Source organism: Phodopus roborovskii, unplaced genomic scaffold (assembly GCF_943737965.1).
Source record: "Phodopus roborovskii unplaced genomic scaffold, PHOROB, whole genome shotgun sequence".
In the NCBI taxonomy this organism is placed as follows: domain Eukaryota; kingdom Metazoa; phylum Chordata; class Mammalia; order Rodentia; family Cricetidae; genus Phodopus; species Phodopus roborovskii.
In genome coordinates this window covers 22,235,504-22,257,784 of record NW_026125397.1, presented here as the reverse complement: position 1 = coordinate 22,257,784, position 22,281 = coordinate 22,235,504, and the positions used below count along the sequence as shown (strand labels likewise).

Genomic DNA, 22,281 nt, shown 5'->3' with positions numbered 1-22,281 from the left:
TAGGAGTCTGTCTGAAGCTCGCCACCGTGTCTGAAGCTCGCCACCGTCAATGCCTTACAGTTGTTGAGGGAGAACGTGATGAGAGCATACAAATTTCAAATGACTTCACGGCATCTATGGGAGCCACTCTGCTCAGTATTTCAGCAGTAACTTTTACTAAGTGCTCAATCCAATCTTGAAAACATGAAGTATTCAGCAAGGTCTTTTACACTAGCAGCCTTCTCCATGTCCATCAGTATCTGGTTATCTGAAAAGATGTCTGCTGGGAAATTCATCTTTGGGAAGAGAATTTTCTGGATTTTTTTGTTTTGTTTTTTCCCAGCCTTGAATGCAGACTTATAAAGAACAGAAGACAAAGACTTCAACTTTACTGGCTATCTGGTTTAGACAACTCTTCAGAACAATCATTGTGATCCATAAACCTGATTGTCTTACATGCTGCAGCAGGCTGTGGGCCAATTGCTATATTCTGGTTTATGTGAGATGATGCCTAACACCTGGCAAACTATACAAAGGAATCTGGAGGGGGGGGCTTGGCTGTGTATTATTTTCAACCCATCACCACTGGTCTACAGCAGGAAGCCAGCTGCCAGGGGAGGAAAGGCAGAGCCCTCCTGGAGCACATATGCACATTCACGGAAAGCCTCAGGGGCCACTGGAAATCAGAAGGTGTCGACACGATGTATTTCTATAGGAAACACTGAAATGTAGAAAAGAGCTTGTTTGGCCATTTTCCCCTGCAATTCCCTGACTTACCAGACATATGCCAGAACCATCCAAGCACTCCTGGGAATTGCCATTGCAGTCACAGGGCAAACATTCTCCTGACCATGTTCGAAAGAATCCAGCATAGCATCTCTGAAAGAGACAGCGACATGCATTTTCACTATGGAAAGACATACTGTGGTCAGCATTTTCTGAGGAAAGCAATAAGAGGTGATTATTAAATAAATTATTATTTAAAAAAACATGAACATGGTGCTATTTGTACAGCCATTCAGCAACAGAGGTAGTTGCACAATCTTTGTTGTGCAGTTTTTCATCTTTCACTCTGCACAAGGGGAAACACTCAGCAAGGTTCCATCATTGTAAGGAAGAAGGGGGAGGGGATCTTAGGTAGGAGAGAGACAGAGAGACAGAGATGATGGGGAGAGAGAGAGAAAGAGAGAGAGAATTTCCTATTTTTCCAATCCAAGCAACACAATGAGACCGTGGCGGGGTATTTCTCCAGGTAAGAAGCTGTGTGATGCCCACTACAATGCGGACCTGTAGTTCTGAGTGACTGACTCTGACATAGTAACTTAAAATTGTGCCTTTAGTGCATGTGAACTTTTAAAGAGCTGTGTTGGGGGCTGGAGGGAAGGCTCAGTGGGTAAAAGGCTTTCCATGAAAGCCTGGTGTCCTGCTTTGGATCCCCAGGGCTCACAGCAGTGAGCTCATAACAGTGGAAGAAAAAGACAGACTCCGCAAAGTTGTCCTCTGTCCTCCAAACACGTGCCATGTCAGGTCCAGACCACAGCGTTGCAGAGGGCCTGGGAAGGAGGTTGATGTGGTCTTATTCTAGGCCAAGCCTGTGTGGTCCTGGTCACATATTTCAATGATTTTCATAATTTCTGAGAATATATTGTTTGCCTTCATTTGGGTGTGAACCTTGGAGAAGCTAAGTGGCGTGTAGGATTGTATACCCATTGACCTGCACAATAACGAGTCACCCTCCCCAGTGTGACCCCCCCCCCCCAGTGCCACCAGTGTCTCCTATGGAGAAATATTATGAGATTGCTCTCTTCCTTTGTGGCTAGGCTTGTGGATATGTGGTTCATAATTTTCTGGAATGTCTCAATGCTGCTGGGGGAAAAAATGGCACCACAGGCCTGGAAGCAGGCTTCCAGATAGATAAGAATCTAGACTGTTTCCACGGCTTACAGGGAGCACTTCATATCACACCCCACGGTGGCCCTGGCACCCAGGACAGTTCACACCGTATGTGGCTTGAGTCCCTCTGATTGTTATGTGAACCCATTTCCTCCTCTTTCTTTTCTGTGCGAAGAAACAGTAATTTACAGTATAAAAGCACCAGTCTGGACCCTAAAGCTACGGAGAAACAAGCATTTTACAGTATAAAACCCACCAATCTGGACCCTAAAGCTACGGAGAAACGCGTATTTTATTGCATTAAAACCCACCAATTTGGATCCTAAACTAAAATTTAACCTGCTCACTTGAAGAAAGTACAAAAGATAGTAGTGACATTTGTTCATTTTGTAAAGTCCAAGAAATTTGACCCAAATGAGAAAATGGCAGGCTGAGAGGGACTGCTGGATTCATCCCGTGAGTCTGCAGTAGGAGAATTCATCCCGTGAGTCTGCAGTAGGAGGTAAGCCTTTTCCTTGCTCGGCTTCTCCAAACCAAGAGGGAAGAGAAAGATACTAAAACTGCCACTGGAAGGGCGTCATGTAGAACATTTGACTTCACGTGCTTCTTGCTTGTTTTGTTTTTACCTCCAGTTAAGACATACATGTTTTTACCATGGTGCAGCACATAGGCAGAAAATCTAACTGCAGTGTTCATAATTCATCTCGTTTGCTATTGGTAGAGATCAAGCCATAGATTCAGCTCTACATATTTCCCTCAGCAGAGAATAACATAGCAGTAAAATCCCAGCTTTGTTTAAGATGAGTCCTGCTCGTGACTAATAAAAATGCATTTGATGACCCACACATTTGCTGCATCTTGCAATGTCAAGGGTCTTAGTTATACTAGGAGCAGGCTGACATTAGTGAACATCTGAATATAAACTAGCCTGGTAGTTTCCAAACAGAGGCTCCTGGGTCTGTAGCTGAACATGTTACAGTCATTTGGGGAGCTTCAGCTCTTCTGACGTCAAGGCCAAAGAATTCATGTTTTATTAATAAAGACATTTGCATTTTAAAATAATTACAGATTCACAGAAAAATAGTAGAGCTGCAGTTAAAGGAATCTTACTCAGAGATTCCAACTTTGGGCCTGGAGGTGGTGGCGCAGGCCTTTAATGCCAGCACTTGGCAGGCAGATCTCTGTGAATTTGAGGGCAGCCTGAACTACGGAGCAAGTTCCAGTACAGCCAGGGCTACACAGAGAAACCCTGTCTCAAAAAAGAGGGGGTGGAGAAGCAGGGAGGGAGGAACAGAGGGATTTCAACTTTGGACCTGGTGGAAAGATCTTGAATGGGGCCTTGTGTATATTAATGGCTCCGTCAACACAGGTGATTTGAATGGTATAGAGCCCGATGACAAGGTTGAGGCATATGGACTCGGGATACAGAGTGGCATACATCCCTAATCCACCCCTCACGCTCTCCTAGCACTGAACTGGTCTTTTTCAGTAGTCTAGCAGTCACTGTCCAGAGAGGACAGTGTAATGGTTAGGGGGAGAGTTAAGTCTGAGAGTTTATCTACTCCCCAGGCTGAGCTGTGACCTGGGACAGGGGATGATTACACCAAGAGAGATAGGAAGATAGGGACAGGGCTGTACTGAGCAGGTGTCTGGCCTCTGGCCAACAGGAGACGGGAAACCTGGTGAATTCCTTTCCTGTTGGCTGTGTGCATCTAAAAGAATTATGTGCTGCAATTCCTGTATCCAGACAGAAGGCATCTTTTAAAAAAACCAAGTGCAATGGACAGGTGATGGAAGCCCCTGGCATGTGGGGCTTCTGAGGCCGTTGCTTTGGTATCTTGTACCTTGTGTCACAGAGCTTCAGAGATGACCTCGAACCAAGTTAAGAGTTTTGAGAGACGTTAAATTATTCCAAAGGAAGTCAAGTTAGTTTAACACCATTTCTTTACATGGAAATCCAAGATCTCTTTATTAAGTGTCTTCTTGAAAGTGTGTAGGGACTGGCAAAGCACACCATTTAACATTAAAACGCAAGCACTTTTCAAGGACGAACTCAGCATTGCATTTCTCAGTTTTGTTCCTGAGTAGCAACTGTCATCCACTGTGCCATGGAGAGGTCTGTGGAAGGGTAATGGCCTTCCAAATTAAATTCATGTCTGTCTGTTTTCTTTCTAGAAGATGGTGTTTTGTATGCTTTTAATTTCTTAACAATTAAAAAAATAAGTATTGAATGTCTTGCCTGCATGCATGTATGTGCACCACATGTGTCTGATGCCCTCGGAGGTAAAAACTATGGTGTCAGATCCCGGGACTAGAGTTACAGATAGTTGTGAGTCACCACGTGGGTGCTTGGTACTGCAGTGGGGTCCCTTGTGAGAGCAACAAGTGCTTTAAGTCCAGAGCCATCCCTCCATCCCCTGTGAATGGTTGTAGATGCCACATTCAACCCCTATTCCCATGTGTGAAGACTTTCTTACAGAAGACAATGATAACAATCCACGGGGGGAGCAAATGTTAAGATAATCCAGAGGGGCTGCCACCAAAACGGGAGGAGTAGAAGTTTTGGGTCCTTCTTGACTGCACTGTGAGTTTGAGGTCAGCCTGTCTTACAGAAAAAAAAGAAAAGAACATAAGAAAATCACATGCAGAGGAACGTGACCCTCGGCTGTGAAACATTACTAGTAGGATTAAGTGTTGAGGACGTTTGCTAAGTGTGGTTCATACATTGTCATTCCACTTTGTAAGGGTTCAGACCAAATCTTTCTTCATTTTTATGTGCTGACCCCAATAACGAATTAAAATAGTATGTTTAACTAACTGAACTTGGTGTCCACAGAATCCAAGTGCAGGTCATGTACAATTTTCTCATTTAGCCCACAGTAAACCTAGATAGGGGCTTTGTGGTCTTTCCAAGTTAGCTAAATGAAGGAACACAGGTAAGAAATGCCAGACTTGGGATTTGTAATCTTTGGGCTTTTTTTTTTTCTTATTAAATTTGAACTCTTATTACATCTTTGACATACGGAAGCAAGCCTTCCTTTCTGGATAGTTTTATTTGCAAACTTTTATTATTACAATCATTACAAAGTGGCTGGAATGAACAAAAAGTATAAAATTTTTCCTTTATATCACAAAAGAATATTCTTTAAAAGAACCTAATGTCTAAAAATATTTAGTTATTAGTGTATGAAGAAACTGAGTGGTAACATCCCCTTTAAAACCGTCTTTACAGTCACATTATTTTTAGTCACATTATTTTGGTCAGCTGCTCTCCACTCAATCATTTGTGTGTGTTATTGTTTTGAGACAATGCAGTCCTGGCTGTCCTGGAATCTTCCATGTAGACCCACCCATCTGACTACCTCTGCCTCCCAGGTGCTGGGATTAAAGGCATGCATCACCACACCCGACCATTTTGTATTTCATGATTATTAAGTGATCTCATTATTATACCTTTCTTTTGAGATTGGATTATATATTCTTTTGAGATTGGATTAATCAATGCCATTCACTCATGCCCGTGAATAAAGAAGAAATAGTTTTGGGAGTCGGGGGTGGGGGGCAAGGGAGGGAAGGAGGAGGAAGAGGGAACTGGGATAGATATGTTAAAATAAGAAACACCATGACCACGGCAACTCTTATGAGGAAAACATTTAATTGGAGGGGATCATTTAACAGTTTCAGAGGTTCAGTCCATTATCATCACGAGGGGAGGGGCATGGAAACATGCAGGCAGATGTGGTGCTGGAGGAGCAGCTGAGAGCCCTGCATCTTGCACGCAGCACGAAGTCAACTGAGACACCAAGTTTCTGTACATAGGAAACCTCAAAGCCCGCCCTCACAGTGACACACTTCCTCTAACAAGGCCACGCCTCCTCATAGTGCCACTCCTTATGAGATTATACAGGCCAGTTGTATTCAAACTGCCACACAATGCATGTAAAACACTTACCTAATTTTTTCATTTATAGAAAGTAGAATTAGGAGGAAATCGGTATGATTTCTACACGTGGCTCTTATCCTTGGAGGAAATGAAGGTGACAATGTATGTTGCAATTATCAATGTCATTATTTCCAGAAGTAATCATCATGCTATGGTATAAATTATCTAATACTGGAATTATAAGGACTTAAGATTAATTTTTTACAAGCAATGCCATTTGTATAACTGTCTTGCTATTTTGCCCTCATTTGAGTAAGTCTCCTTGAGGACAACAACACTCATTGCGACAATAATGTCATCACAGGAACACTTTTGAGTTTCCTTTAAAAATGTCATCATCAGAGCTGGGGAGTTGGCTTGGTGATTAAGAGCACTTGTTTCTATTGCAGAGGAACCAGGTTTGATTCCCAGCATCCACATGGTGGTTTATAACCATCCATAACCTACACCCAAGAATCCAATGCCCTCTTAAGACCTATAAGGTTATATGTCACACACATGGTGCACATCCGTACATGAAGGCAAGACATACACACAAAATAAAACAAACGTAAACGTTCTAAAAAACAATTTTCTTTTGAAGACTTCATCCTTTGGGTGTGGCAAACTTGTAAGTATTTGGAGTATCTAGCTAAATAATAAGATTTTATTAGAAACATTCATAGAAACCCTGCTGTGCTTCCCAGGTGTGGTCACGGGAGAGCAAATTAATGGACCGGAAGCATCACTTCTGCATAGACCTTAATATCTGGAATCTTGGAATTTCTATTGAAAGGTCCGGTGAGTAAATGGTTTAAGTGCTTTAATGCGTCCTCCTGAGACCTAAGGCTCCTGACTGCTCATTAAAACAAACGAGGTGCCAAACTGGTGGGATTCAGGAAGAACCCAAAGGGGCCAGCTGAAGGCAAGAGGCACATCCTGAGGTCTCTAAATAGATGAACAAAACCTGCAGGGGATCAGATAGGAATCTCCAACTGCAGCAAATGACAGTGAGTGAACTATAACAAAATCCCATGACAAACTGCATGGTCTTCGTCCCTGTGCTGTGCTCAAAGGAACTAACCAATAATTGCAAATGACACCTGCGTTGTGTCTGTAACCAAGGATCTATAAGCATTTTATAAATATCAGCATGACTTCATCTTCCTTCCTGAATTGGACTTGGAATTTTGATGCACCAATTTTCGCTTTAATTAAGAGACTTGAAGTAGAAGTCCAAATTTACTCACTAGCATGCAGAGTTTTTTCGACTTCCCGCATTGGTATTTCTCAAATATAAGAATGCCCATTATGTTATGTTTTTGCTTAAGTCTTTGTATATACATAACAAATTTATTTTTCCTCTTGTTTCCAGGCAACAGTGTTTTGGGTCTGATTTCAGTGTTAAAAGGCATTATTTTTGTTGTTGTTTAGATAAGTTATAAAATCACCTAAAAAGATATTAGCAGCAGCAGCACAAATGTAAATGAAGGAAACAAACAACAATCATAAAGCCGAATGAATAATAACTAAGTATTCTTTCTCACTTAAGGGGATGGAGCTCTAACCCAGTGTCTCTGTGGTCCTTCACAATCCTGGTTTGCCTCTGCTTAAGACGTGGACAGACTTAAGAATTGGATAGCTCTGTTCTCAAAGAACTAGCAGCATTCAATTCGACTGTGTGCATTCAACACATCATTTAGGTGTTGCTGCAGAGGACCTGACTCTAGGAACAAACTTATAAGCAAAGAGGAATTGCATGGGGTTCTTTGTTGTCATTTATAAAAACAGAAATGTAGAAAATATCGTCAATGGGAAACAGCCCCAAATTAACCCAAATTAAGCTACTGACAACTTTACTGACAACTTTTGGTTGTCTCCCTGTCTTTTTTTTTTTTTTTTTTTTTTTTTTTTTTTTTATGATGGGGTTTAATGTGTCCTTATTTTTCACATATGAAACCATTGGCAAAGTATTGGACTGAGTTAACTGAGTTTGCTGCCTTATATAATCTGCTCTGTGAGAAGGTGGGGGATTGATTGATTTTACTTGAACCTGGAGCAAATTACCCACATACCCTCCCCTGGGTATTTCTAAGCACTTGTTGTGTAATTGAAATTCCCTGCATTTTAATAGGTGAAGTTAATTTTTAGATTTTGACAGTGATTTCACCATAGCTTGATTAGGAGAGTAGTTTCAACATTCCTTAGAGTTATTATTTTTTTTTTTCAGCTCAAAGGCATTTCTTCTCATTGCCACAGCAACAGATAAAAGCTGACCATGGACAGTAGTGTGCTTTCTGCTAAGTGTGGCTTTTAGAGCTATGTGCTTGACGTTTAGGGCCCATGACCACCATGCCCTGTCCACTTCATAAAGCATTCTCACTCTCTCAGTCACGAACAGTAAGATGCCCAGGAACTCAGTGGAGCACAGTGTTCTGAGCGATCTTAAACCACGCCTTTTGGTTAGTTAAGACTGGATACACAGTTACTGTGCCATTCTTGCTGCATCTATGTGTCTGTTGCTCAGCATTCTTGATTTGCTGTTGGGTAGACTCACAGGTGGAGGCCACTGTCTCACTCACTCACCCACTGTCCCCATACCCTGCACATCAAACATCACTGGGGCTACAGATAACAGGAGACCCAGACTCTGTTGAAGCAGTCCCCTTTATTTTTAAAGTTGAAAGGATCGAACCAGAGGCTCAGGGCCACTACAGCTAGACAGTTTCCATCGGAAGTACTGGATTCGGATTGGTTGTGCTCACTAACTGATGAGCATTTCCTAAACTTTTCTCCTTAGAACATTATAATACTTTATAGGCTGCTCATCTACAGTATTGACTGCCACTTCTATAAGGGAGTGTGGCTTCGGGGGTTCCCCTCCCTCTTTTGAAATTAGCCTCTGCTAACATCTGGCCTCTGCTCTGGACTCTGCGCATATGGCCTTGTGTAACTGGCTTGTTCTTTTCACTCCTCGCCTTCTGGGTCTTGATTACACAACCTAGACTCTGCCAACTTTTTTTAAAAAAATCTTAAGACTGACTCAGTCTTATTTAACTTACTAGGGACAACTGCTGTGGACACATTTCCAAGAAAGGAAGAGATTCAGCCCTCAGGGACAGCTATAAGATCATGTAGAGAGAATGACCCCAAGCGTGGCCATTTGGGGGATGTTGATGACTCCTTAGCCATTTCCAAGGAACCGTGTTGCCAGATGAGGAACACTACCACCATCTGCACCCAGAACTTTTAAAAGGAGAGCAATAACTAATGTTTATGGACAGATACCAGCACTGAGTTGCCTGCATTTTATGGGTCATTCATTTTAATCGTTACCATGCGATGCTCTGCAGCCCTGTCTATGTCTGCCTACATCACCTTTTCTTTTCACAAGAAGTTTGGAGGTGGCATTGTTATGGGTGGCTAGAGCTTCTCTTCAGTGGTCTCAGGGAGCTACTTTGCATGGGTTTGGGGTCAAGCAGCAGCCATCGCTTCTCGTGACACTACTTCTGTGTTCTGTTCCGGGGTTCTCTGGACTTCAGCGTCCCTCACTCGGGCTCGGTAGGAAGGGATGCTCTCGTGCAGAGAGTGGCTAGGAAAGCCTCTTTCCCTCTGGTTCGTAAACCACTGAAAAAATGTGGATTTGTAGAACAGAGAAATTCACCCCATTATCTCTTTAGATAAGCTTGCTTCTTTCAATAGGACGTAGAGGCCACTGGCCAGGGATCTCAGTCTTCTTATTAAAATTCTCCATTTGTTTTGGCTTATCTTTGTGCCTTCTACCCATCTCAGGAGATTTTTTTTTTTTCCTCTAATTACTAGAAAGACGAACCTCTGCTCTGGAACCCACACAGTGACTTTTAGACTCTGACCAATTTATCCTCCTCCCCCTCTACCCCCTCCCTTCTTCCCTTCTTCCCTTCCTTCTCCCTCCTACACTAGCTCTGTTAGTCAGCTTTCCGTTACTCTAATAAAACATCCAACTTAGGTAACTTTTAAGGACGGAGGCCTCACAGTTTTAGAGCTTTCAGTTTAGGGTTGCTTGGCCTCATAATCTTGGTTCTGTGGCATCACAGGACATTTCAATAGGAGTGAGAGGTAGAAGACGGCCTGTTCATAGCAAACAGGAAGCAGAGGAGAGGAGGGGAGGGGAGAGGAGGGGAGAGGAGAGGAGGGGAGAGGAGAGGAGAAGGAAGCACTTTTGGGAGAAAGTAGAAACAGTCAAAGGTCATCCTGAGCCACACAGGGTCTTTGAGATCAGCCCAGGGCACGTTGACTCCATAGAAATGAAATAAGTCATCTGACTAAGGTAGGTGAACGTAGATAGGGTTTTTGTAAAAGAAAAGAAATGAAAAAAAAAAAAAAAAGAATTTCTCAAGAGGGATGTCATGGACATGATCTGTCAACCAGTTAGATTTCTCAAGAGGGATGTCATGGACATGATCTGTCAACCAGTTAGATTTCTCAAGAGGGATGTCATGGACATGCTCTATCAACCAGTTAGGGGTAGCAAGAGAAATGATAGTCTTTGCAGTTACACCCTCCTCCTGTGTCCATCCATTGGTAGAACACTGACTGCTTCGTGGGCAAAAGCTGGAGCTTCCAAAACACAAGCTTCTCCAGGCAGCAGGAGCTTTTCAATGTGGAATTTTGCTGGGCTCGGGAATGAGCTGCCTTTGGCTCTCGGCACTAAAGTCGGAGATGTTAGCAGAGTCCAGGTCCCAAGCTTCCTGTGGTCCTTCCATCCCTTACCGGGTAACTTCTCACACTTCCCTACTAAGGAAGCCATACTTCTTCCTGTTTTCTGGCTTCTTACTTAGCCTTGTTCCTCAGCCTTTCGTGGGTATAAGTTACCCAAAACACCCAACCACAGCAAACCTATGATCTTCTCCAAAATTCCTGAGTTCAGCTTTGCAGTCAATAAAAATTAAGTTGTTCTATGTTGACATAGAACGTAGTTCTCTTTCAGAGTAAGCATTATAAACATCAACAGAATTTGAAGTGGTTTCATTAGGGGTCACAACTAGGATTCAGTGTGTGTATAAAGGCTTCCTCTAAGGTGTATTTCTGGGGTAACTAATAAAGGACTGAAAGTAGTTTCAAATTTTAATTGCTTTATCATAAGATGGCTTACACTTCATATAATCCTCTTTCATAACTTACAGGAATCTAACAAAAGTGGCATCCCCACCCCACCCCCATTTAGTTTGTAGAACCTGAATAAATAAGCATTTGTGTTTAAACAAGACCCTGTTTCAACTAATCAATTCTGATAGATCTTTCAACATAGCCACTTCAAACTAGATATTAAAGGGAATGAATTGAGGAAATTTCATAGGTGATGGATTTTTTTTCTTTCTAGCACATTGTCCCTTCCTTTTTATTCTCCCGGCCCCTGCAGGACTATGCATACTTAGACACCACTTCTGCAGAGCTCACCTCCTTGGTATCTCAACAAACGTCCACTTGCGTCCACAATCTCAAGTCCCCACGCGTCTGCCATTCACGGAGCAGTTTAGTGCATCCCTGCTTAGTGTGCAAATGGGTTTCTCTCATAAACATGCTTGCCTTCAGGGCACCCCTGGCTTTCAGGGGAACGGATGTGGCGTCCTGAGATCTACTTCTTACAGTTACCACACTTCTCTGCACTTATGTCCTCTGTGAGAAAACCAGGAACAGTGTGGTGCTCTAGCTCATCTGGATTTCAGCTTCAACTCTACCAGCTTCCCTTCTGAAGAACAGAAGTGATGGCCACATTATCGTCTACAGTGGTTGTGAGGATCGACTAACGTCTTGCATTTAGGTCCAGTGTGAGGACAGAGGGCCAATAGCCCCTAGTACCCTCTCCTCCTTCTGTGTTTGCTGCCTGTCTGGGCTGCTGTGACTGTGGCTTATTGGTGAGCTCTAAGCTTTCCTTGTCAGAAGTGGCATTGGGAGGTACAGGTTCTCCACCCTCCTTCCTCAGAGCACATATTCCCTCTAGAGCAGAAACACCAGTTATTTGATTTGTCACCGAAGTCTCAGCACCCTCCCAGAACAGGTGCTTAAAGAATGTGGCCGTCTTGACTGTGTCTGTCATTACAGAATCACTGAGTACCAAAGCTAGCAAGGACCAAAGACTATTTACATAGAGCTAAGCAATATCTTCTTTAGTGCTTGTTGACCTAGGCTAATCTACCAGATAATGATGATGAAGGAAAAGAAAATGATGATACCAGGAGAGGGGTGTATACCTTTAACCCTTGTGCTTGGGAGACAGAGGTGGGCATAGCTCTTTGAGTTTCGAGTTGAAGCCAGCATGATCTACTTTAGAGGGTTCCAGGATGGACAATGTTAGATAGTAGAACCTGAGGGGGGGGGGGTGAAGAGAGGGAGGGAAGGAGGGAGGGAGGGAAGGAAAGAGAGAAAGAGGAGGGAGGGGGGATGGCTGATGGCGGAAACTGAAGATTCGCCTAAAGACTGCACCTTTTCTGGACAGTGAACCATCCCATGCTGTCCAACTCGTTCTCTCCAGGGGATACCTGGGAGGAGAGTTAACTTTACCCATGTCTATCAGACTTTTATAGAATCTCACTGAAGAGCTGTCAGTACCATGAATTCCTTATTTTACAGTAGAGGGTCACCATCACACGCGCGCGCGCGCGCACACACACACACACACACACACACACACACACACACGAGACAAGGTCTCACTCTTTAGTCCTGATGATTTGGAATTCATTATGTAGACCTGGCTGACCTTGAACTTACAGATATCTTCCTGTCTCTGCCTCCTGAACCACACATTTGAATATCACTCTCTAGGCATCTTTGAGGGGGATTAGAGTGGTGGACAGAGAAAACCCTGTTAACAGATTCACATTTTCTCCATGAGTATATGGCTGACTCCAGAGAGGAAACATGGCCCGTCAGCATTTGGTCTAGCTTGTAGCAACTATTCTTAATTTAAATATAATCATTTAAACCTGATGTTTTAGTTTAAACTGGTTTTCAGTGTGCGGCTAGAAAGTGGCTGTTAAGTCAATAATGCTGATTCCTCGTTAGAGAACACATCTCTTAGGGGAAGTTGATTGCATGGCATCCAGCTGTGTACCCGACGCCTCCCTTGTTCCATTTGAAAGATCCGACAATAGGTCCTGGGAAAGGATGCCCTTTGTGTAACGGACACCAGAGTATGTGCAGGTGTTTCCTCTCATGAACCAGAAGCAGATGTCTGGTCAGGAAGACTAGATGGCAGCTTGACATATAGCTGGATGCAGCCATGGGAAAATATGGTCCATAAATTATACTAATAGAATAGTCACATTGAAAATGAGCAAGCCCTGAAATTCGCGCCTTTGTCCTTCAACACCAAGAAAAGCAAAACCTCACAGAAAGCTTGTGATTGGTTCCAAGTGCAGGATTGTAAGCTACCTTTGGTTCATTTTTATAAGACTTGTAACCAGATGAAACATGTAACTGAGATTCTATCTCACTTTCTCATTTGTAAAACGTTAGCTTTAGTGAATATTTTACAGAACTGCTACGAGTCAAACACAAACCAAGTCTCAGAAGATTGGAATGGGTCTTCAGAGCAGGATCCAATGATTGCAGGTTGACGACAGACCATTTTCAAACAGCTCATAAGGAAGAAAACACGTCACGAGCCAACTGCTCCAAGGATGGATGAGAAGTGCATTACCACCCCAAACATTACTTCTTTAATTCGGGGAGCAAATGAAAAACAAAGCAAGAACTCTCTTAACATATGCTAAATATTTAGTCATAAAATTTGAACTACATCCTGAACTGTTCACAAATTATTGCTGTTATTTTTAGAATATGAGTACTATTAAGAATTAGTACAAACTGGGCAGCGGCGGTGGTTCACGCCTTTAATCCCAGCACTCAGAAGGCAGAGGCAGCTGGGTCTCTGTGAGCTGGAGGTCAGGCTGGTCTGTAGAGTGAGTTCCACGACGGCAGGGACGACACAGAGAAACCCTGTCTCGACAAACCAAACAAACAAAGGAACCAAAACCCAAACCAAAACAAAACCAATTAGTACAGTGTTTCTATTTTCTCATGATATCTAGTATGTCCCCCTCCCTTTTTTGATTTCTCTGAAGAGTTCATTTTGAGACTTTTGTAGGATGACATTTAGTGAAAATTTTTATTCCTTTCAAGCTCATACGATTGAGAGGCATAGTCTGGAATGGTGGTTTAGAATCGACTGTGGGGGTTGGTTTCAGAACCGTTTTATAAACTGTCATCTGTAGCTTTGAAATAACCAGGTAGTCTTTGGTAGGATGTTCGTCAAGGTGGGGGTCAGGGTTACAAAGTGAACTGAAAAGAAAGACCCTGCGAGGGCATGGCTGTGCCAAGGTGCTGGAATTTCACACTCACACTGCTTTTCAGTGACAATGAAATAGCACACAGCCCAGAGGGGAAGCGAATGGTGACGGCCGAGTGTGTGCCCAAAGCAATCCTGTTATCTGTTCTTTGAAGGAAAAAAAATCATGCTGATTTTAAAACAATACTTTAGTTACAGATGTTTCCAGACCCCTTCCCTGATCCAAGGAAACAAAATACCATTCAGTAACAAGCCCAGATTTAGAGATGGGGCTTGTTCCAATATAAACATTTCATGGTTGGGCCTTCTCCGTGAAAGTGCACAGTCAATTTTTCCATATACAGTGGGAAAGACAAAGCTATTTTAGCTTAAAAGGCATTCTCTCTCGCCAGCAGTGTGGAGCCCCTGGGATGGGCAGTTCAGCCAAGCCGCTTCTTGGTTCACTATTGGTGTTGGGCTGAAGGTTGATGTCTCTGTCAGAATTACATAGGAGCACGCATGCACCCTCAACAGAGACTCGGTTCCGTTTAGGCTTCTGGTGTTTGGTGTGGCCATTTATCCACACGTGAAGTGTTCCTACTTCACGTGCCACTGTTTACTTAAGGCTTTGCTTGGGCTTGTCACAAAGCAGACATTCAACAAATAATCCAGGAATGCATAAACAAGTGAGCTACACTGGAGGCACTTGCCGGGGCCATTTGGCAAGCCAGAAGATGACCCGTGCACTGCCCCACCCTGTACAGGTTCAAGAGGGGCGTCCAAGGCATGCCACCCACTACAAAACACTAGTGTGCTAAGAGCCATAAGATGCTTACCATTGAGAGGTACAGAGAAATCCTGCCACAAGGGGGAAGAGGAGGGGGCTAATTTTAACAGGGAACTGAGGGAGTCCAGAATAACTCTAAGGGATCGTGTTTGTACAGGCTTTTCTGGAAGGAGAGAACGGAAGTCCAAGGACTGGAAATGTCAGAATAGCCTGTTCCTCGTCCCTGTAAGGGAGATAGGCTTCAGGTTAAGATTTTGTCTGTTGTTCACTGCTGGGTATCCACATCTTTCATTTCTGGTACTCTACCTCAATAAAGATACTGCATGGATTTGCTCCTTTTACTTGTTGGAATTTTCTGGAAAGGTTAAGTGAATGCCAGCGATTAAACTTGTGTGAACTCCTCAGCAATTTTCTGGCTTACAATATGCTCACACGGCTTTCTTAATATGTTGTGAAAAATGCTGAAGATCCCTCTTGTCCCCAGAATAAGTGTTGGGAGGATCTGGAAGCTTTCTTAATGCTTTGTGGCCACTAGGATCCCACAAGTCACTGTTAATGTGATTCAAGAGGAATTTTGAGAGTGATAATAAATTTCAAGTAATAACTTATAAATAGGGAAAATATTTAACTATAAAAGAGACTTTTTTTTTTAATTTCTACCTTCTTTAATTCTATCCAAACTGGGTTTGAGGAAGAAATGGAGAAGATACTTGGTTTTGTGGCTGAGTACTACTACAAGACTGGGTCAGCTCACTGAGAGCTTGGGAAGAAATGAAGACCGCGATGTCCTTGGTTCTCAGTCCTCTGCTGTGGGTAATACAGTTTCCCAGGAGCTCACACATCCAGTGTCCAAGGAGCTCACACAGCCAGTCTCCAAGGAGCTCACACAGCCAGTCTCCCAGGAGCTCACACAGCCAGTCTCCCAGGAGCTCACACAGCCAGTCTCTAAAGAACTCAAACATCCAGTGTCCAAGGAGCTCACACAGCCAATCTCTAAAGAACTCAAACATCCAGTGTCCAAGGAGCTCACACAGCCAGTCTCCCAGGAGCTCACACATCCAGTGTCCAAGGAGCTCACGCAGCCAGTCTCCCAGGAGCTCACACATCCAGTGTCCAAGGAGCTCACACAGCCAATCTCTAAAGAACTCAAACATCCAGTGTCCAAGGAGCTCACGCAGCCAGTCTCTAAAGAACTCAAACATCCAGTTTCCCAGGAGCTCACACATCCAATCTCCAAGGAGCTCACACCTTCATCCAATCTCCAAAGAGCTCACACATTCAATCTCCTGCCCCTCTAATGTCTTAATATTTTGCTGAGCACACAGGGCTGCCTTAACCTTCTGTGATCCCCTTCATTCTGCCTTCTATTATGTTCAAGACACCTCTGAGAAGATGCTTGTAAGTCAAATATGTATTGTACCATAAAGTCCAATAGTTCTGTTGTTAAATTCCCCTTGGAAAAATGGATATTTAATGTCCTAGCTGTTAGAATATGAAGAAGACATAGTTTTAAAGCCAACTGTGGAAACGCTCTACAGATAAAAGAGGAGATGGTGGAATTGTTATGAAGCAGGCTGGGAGGTTCATAGTGGGGTCTAAACAGGAGCAGACCACTTTGGAGCTATCACACATTGTCTTCATTAGTTTCTTACGTTTCCATTATTGTGCAACACGACAGGATAGTTCCTACAATCATGTAGAAACCTGTGGAAGGGAAATACCAGAGGTGATATGCTCGGGGAATATGAACATCTTTCTTCAGTCGTTTGGCAACAAAAGGATTATTGTTCATGTCTGCACTACATCTGTCTTCCTTCTTTTTAAGATCAAGGATTTTTCTCTTTTTTTCTTTTTATGTGATCTTGAGAAGACGGCCATGGAGAGTGAAGTTTAGAGGATCGACAGCTCTATGAAACCTTGGCTAAAACAAAAGAAAGGGGATGAATGGCGCTACTGTAAATTAAATTCAAAGTTAAGATCAATATAATTACTCAAAGCCAAGAGAACTCCTGATGCGTGTGAGTGTGATCTGTGCATGTGTGACATGTACACACATGTGCACCTGTGCATGTGTGTACATGGGTGAGAGGAGAACATTGGATGTCTTACTCTGTCATTCCTTAGCCCATTCCCTGAAATGGGCTCTCACAGGACCTGGATCTGTCAGCCAGCAAGCCTCCACGACCCCCTATCTCAACCCCCACAGTGCTAGGTTTACAGTTGTGAGGCATGCAACTAGCTTGGCTTTCTATGGGAGCGCTAGAGATTCACCCTCCTAATGCTTGTGTAGCAAGCGCTCTTACAGGGGGAGGGGGCACCCAAACTTCTAATGCTTTAGCAATTAAATGAGTTCTAAGCCATAAATAGCTACAGCAGACTTTTCAAGAAGGTAACCATGGATTTGCTTTAATATGACACAACTCATTTGATGATCCAACACAGCCATCTCCAGGTACTCCTGGACCCTTGTCCTTGTTTGCTCCATGTTGTGGGATACAGTAGGAGGCCAGAGGGGCAGCTCAGTGGCAGAGCACTTGCTTAGCAAAGGCAAGGTTCTGGGTGCAATGCCCAGCACCTCAAAACAAACAAGCCCATGACGCAGGAGGGTGGACGGCTGCCTCTAAACAAGGAACTTGGCTGTAGTTCCAATTCCAAAAAGTGTCTGGGGGACCTTGGAAAAGTGACTCAGATTCCGCCACCAACATCTTCCTCTGCAACAACATGAGCAGAACAATGGTTCCTCACTGTCTGGACTGCTGTGGAACTTCCTGCTATCGGGTTACCGGTAGATATCCTCATGTTTCATAACTAGATTAGCAACAAGTGGCCTGGCATGTAAAATGGTTATGAAGATTAAAACTGGAAATATGTAGGAAAACACATTGTGAACAATGATGTTTTGTAAGTATCGACACTGTTCAACAGAGTTAGTTGTCATTGGAGATTCTTTCACTTGGAAGCAGTGAATAACATTTTTCCAACATCAATAACTTTTAAAAAAATGTCTCATACAAAAATACATCCCAACTATAGTTTCCCCTCCCTCTACTCCTGCCAGACCCACCCTCCCATCTCCCCTCTCTTCCAGATCCAGCCCCCCCCCATTTCCCTTCAGAAAAGAGCAGGCCTCCGAGGGATAGCAACTGAACATAGCATAGCAAGACACAATAAGACGAGGCCCAAACTTTCATATCAAGGCTGAGAAAGGCAACCCAGCAGGAAGAAAAGGGTCCCAAGGGCAGGCGAAAGAGTCAGAGAAACCTTTACTGCCACTGGTAAGAGTCCCACAAAACAATGCCGGTAGCTTTTATAAAGCTGAACTCTGCAAGAGACCCAAGAAGCTTCCCTAATTCATTAGACGATTAGTAACCCTAGGTGCTCTGAATATATGTCATGAATCAAAGTTTCAAAATGACCGTAACAAACCTTGATGACACTGAAACACACAAAGATCTTTTTTTTTTTTTTTACAAGTGACAAACCAAAGACAAAGTGTTGGATGTTTATTTTCATTGTTCTGAGTGGAAACATATGGCTTTTAGAGATTGGCCTTTGTACAGCGCAGGAAGGCAGTTCACATTTTCAGGTAAAATGCTGACTCTTGTGATGGGGTAATAGTTTAGAAAAAGGGGAACTTAGGAAACATCCAGGGCTTGCTAGGATGATCAAAAGATAATGGCTAACGTGTCTGCCCGTTGCTACCCTGCCCTCTCTCCGAAATTCCTCTGTTGTTTTCCTCAGCACTCCCAGGTAATGACTGAGACAAAAATGGAATTTCCTAGGAAGGGCCAAAAATACCACCCGGCAAGGAAGAGGAAGCATGAAAATATCTCCCTGGAGGGCGCCAATTGTTAAAGACTTCAGCCCATGTGTGGAGGTGCTCAGCACATCGGAAATTGAGCACAGCCAGCCAGACAGTCGCAAGTGCTGGCTGGAGACAGGCAAGTGTCCTGCTGGGGTCTGCCAGGAAGACGGATTTCAATGACACTTTGGAGATTTGTCATGATTTACAATGTCAACCTCCCAGGCCCCTGTACAATAGTTTGCAAGCATAACAGAGGAGCCTTATTAGAACAGCAACCATAAACAATGAAGTTCTGTGAGGAATTCGTGTACAACTCAAGTGAACCAAAGGTGTTCCCGTGATGACTCAACCTAGAGCCGTTCACTTAGTGAGGCTAATGCTAAAAGGTCCCTGTATACACGCTCCCCCATGATTAAATACATCTCCGCAAACACCAGCCTCTTCTCTCTCATCCTTGCTCTCCAAACATGGGACAAGCCATCTTGATAAAACCGTGGTGGTAACCCAGTCTGTTTTCTCCTTTTTAGACAATGGCCACCACACAATGTAGAACCTTTATTCTTTCCTGGGCAGTCATCTGTGCACGCCATGTCACTGGGCTGTCTGCTACTCAATGTCCAGTCCATCCCTTTTCTCCAGATGAAGGTTTAGAGAGCACAAACTTGACTGCATCTCTCTTTCTTCTGTGCTGAAGCCCTCAGTGACTCCCTGGTGTATAGTCTAACCAACTGGGACTATGACTCCTGTTAGATTGTCTTTGTTTCCATTCAACTTGTCTTACCGTGATCTGGATTTTCCTAACTCTTAAAGGTCCAATTCAAAAATCACATGGTTCATACATTGACCTGGTCACTTCCCATCAGAAACATCCTTTCTAAACTCTCCAAGCTTTTATAACATAACAATTTTACTGTTTACAATAATTATGTGCACATGTTTTATCTCTCTGATAGTGTTTTATTTGTAGGATACATATCATGTAGTGGGCGTTATAGTAGGTTAAGTGAAAGTAGCCAGATTTCTTGCTGTGAGCTAAATAAATTACTGTATGTTGAATGAGAGAGAGAATCTACCAAAGCTGTTGAAAACAAGTGTCCCTAAATGCCTAAGGAATACTAGATAACGCAGGACTGGAATACTATTTCTTATATTTCAAATAATAGAATTAAAGTTAATTGTGTCGCTATCTATAAAAACATCCAACCAATATGAAATAGTACACTTTCATGATGCTATTTTATCAGCAGCTGTCTTTCGCAACTATGAATTATCTCATTAAATGTTGCTTAATACTTTTCTTAGCAGATGCTGTGGGTTGAATCATAACCCTCAAAATTCAGATGTTGACACTCCAATTCACGGTCTGACTGCACTAGGAGACAAGGCCCATAGGGAGATGGTAAAGCAAAATGAGGTCACATGGGCAGGACCTTCATGTGACATGACTGGCATATTCCTCTATAGACAGAGAAGGAAGGTTTCAGGAAATGTGTGAATGGTCGATTTCTACCAGCCAGAAAGATAGCCTTCATCACCCTACAACCCTTACAGCTATTTGATCTTGGACTTCAGCCTCTATAACATTGGAAAAAGTCACTTGTGTTGTTTAAGCCACTCCACCTGGGGTATCTTGTTATGGCAATCTTAGCAGACTAACATAAGAGGTGATCTCTGGTAAAGAGATCCCTAGGCATGAAAGGTCTGAGGCTCTCCAGGCTCAAAGATGTCCCCCTCTAAGTTACAATGGACGTCACTGATGACTTCTCCAGTCACTGTGCTGGTTGGTCCCAGAGGGACAGTCTGGATCTGTGCCAGACGGAACCATGAGTGTTGCGGGTAACATCTTTCCACATTTTGCTCTTGGTCCTTGCCCACCTCTCTCGGATAACTTGTTTCCTACAGTACTTGGTGGTCGAGGAAAGGAGCGAGGCTGTTTCTCTTTGCTCTGAGTTGAATTGTTTTTGTTGTAAACTGCTTTTCTTTTTCCATAGGCATTTGCAGGGAAAATTGTGAGAAGATAGATAGGTTTGAGGCTGCAGCTCAGTTTCCCTTTGATTGACCTGTCAATCACTTTCTCTGAGGCAGCTCAGGTTGTTTCCTAGTCCTTCTGAAGTGGGCTTGAGTCAGGAGTCCACTCAAGACTCCACTGGAAAAAATGGATGCCCAGCCAAGCTTAGGGCATGTGAGTATGTACATGTTTGAAATTATGTCGCAAGCTATTCCTCTCACAGCCAAGAGAAGACTTTTCCATTATTACTGATCAAGATAGTTTGTTCCCTAACTGCATAACTTTAGAAAGGTCAAAGTCTAAACATCCTACTAGTTTAAATGCTCTTTATAGACTGATCACTCTTACTTCTGGATGGTACTGGGGACCTTTGTTAGCTGAGTTTAAGATTTAGAGGCAGCTATTAGAAGACATTATAATGAGGAAATGAAGAGCTTGGAAGTGGAGTACTCAGCCATGACCTTGAGCAATTTACTCAGCCGCTGTGTGATTCCATTTCCTGTCTGATAGATGGGGCTAATAGGAAAGCCTTCCCCAGCGTTGTCTGGAGAAATAAGGAATAAATCAAGGAGATACATAAAGTGATCAGAACAGAGACAAGACCCAGAGTGCTAATCAAGCATTTGCAATTAAAGCTAAAAAGATCTTAGAACTAAGAGAATGAGCCACCCTGCACCCCCACCCCCAGGGTGAGACACAGCTGTCCCTTAAGGTCCCCATGTTCTCTCAGGGCTGAAGTGGTGTCCAGGAGACCTGGAGGCTGTAGGGAGAATGGGGCTGTCTGATACAGGAGACATCTGGGAACTCAAATGGTTGCTTCCTTGCTGTTCTTAAACCTGTTGGAAAACCACTGCTGGAAGACAATTTTCATTGTAGGCAATTAGTTCTTATCCATCTTGTGACATTATCTTTCCAGTTCAGGATGTAAAGTACACACTCCATAGAGATGTCTCCTGAATCAGGATGATGTCCTTGCTATGAAGACAAATAAATGTCACAGCTATATCATTTCTTCAAGAGTCAAAGTGGCACTGTATTCCAGCAGACTTCACAAGTGAATTCCTACCTGACCTGTGAGTGTCACTCAGTGATGATTTGAGTTAATATTTCTGGCCTCTTCCTCCTCGTTATATAAAATGTTTTCCCTTTCTAGAGTCATAGGCCTCCCCTCCCCCTGCTCATGCCAAATTCAGACCTGGCTGCATTTTAGACTTTCAGTGTCTCCTGTATTTCAGAGTACTAAGGAGGATGATGGGTGGCTGAAAAGGCGGTTTCTGGTTCCCAGGCTCTGCATCGCTAACCTGTGCTTATGTGACAATGATAACCACCCCTTTGCACACACTTGAGGGTCAGTCTTTTAGACCCTGCTTCCCCACAGCCAGCAATAACCAGTCTTTTATCAAGGCAAGCTTCCTCACCTAATTCTGACTTCCAGAAAGTTCCTAATGCATATCTGTTCCCAAATGTGTCCTGCTGAATGGAAAGCAAGCTTTAAAATTTCCTTCCAGTAACTTTAGAACCCAGCAGGCAACTATTCAGTGGATAATACAACGTGGGGCTTCTGTCTGCTGTTTAT

General features: G+C 43.3%; 1 protein-coding gene across 1 annotated transcript in view; it reads right to left on the bottom strand.

Moving 5' to 3' along the window:
• Lama4 (laminin subunit alpha 4) overlaps positions 1–22,281 on the bottom strand; it is a 126,148-nt gene that overhangs the window by 95,806 nt on the left and 8,061 nt on the right. The window contains exon 2 of the mRNA XM_051175545.1: positions 757–858. Within this exon, the coding sequence (XP_051031502.1) occupies positions 757–858 (102 nt within the window). The remainder of the gene's footprint in view (positions 1–756; positions 859–22,281) is intronic.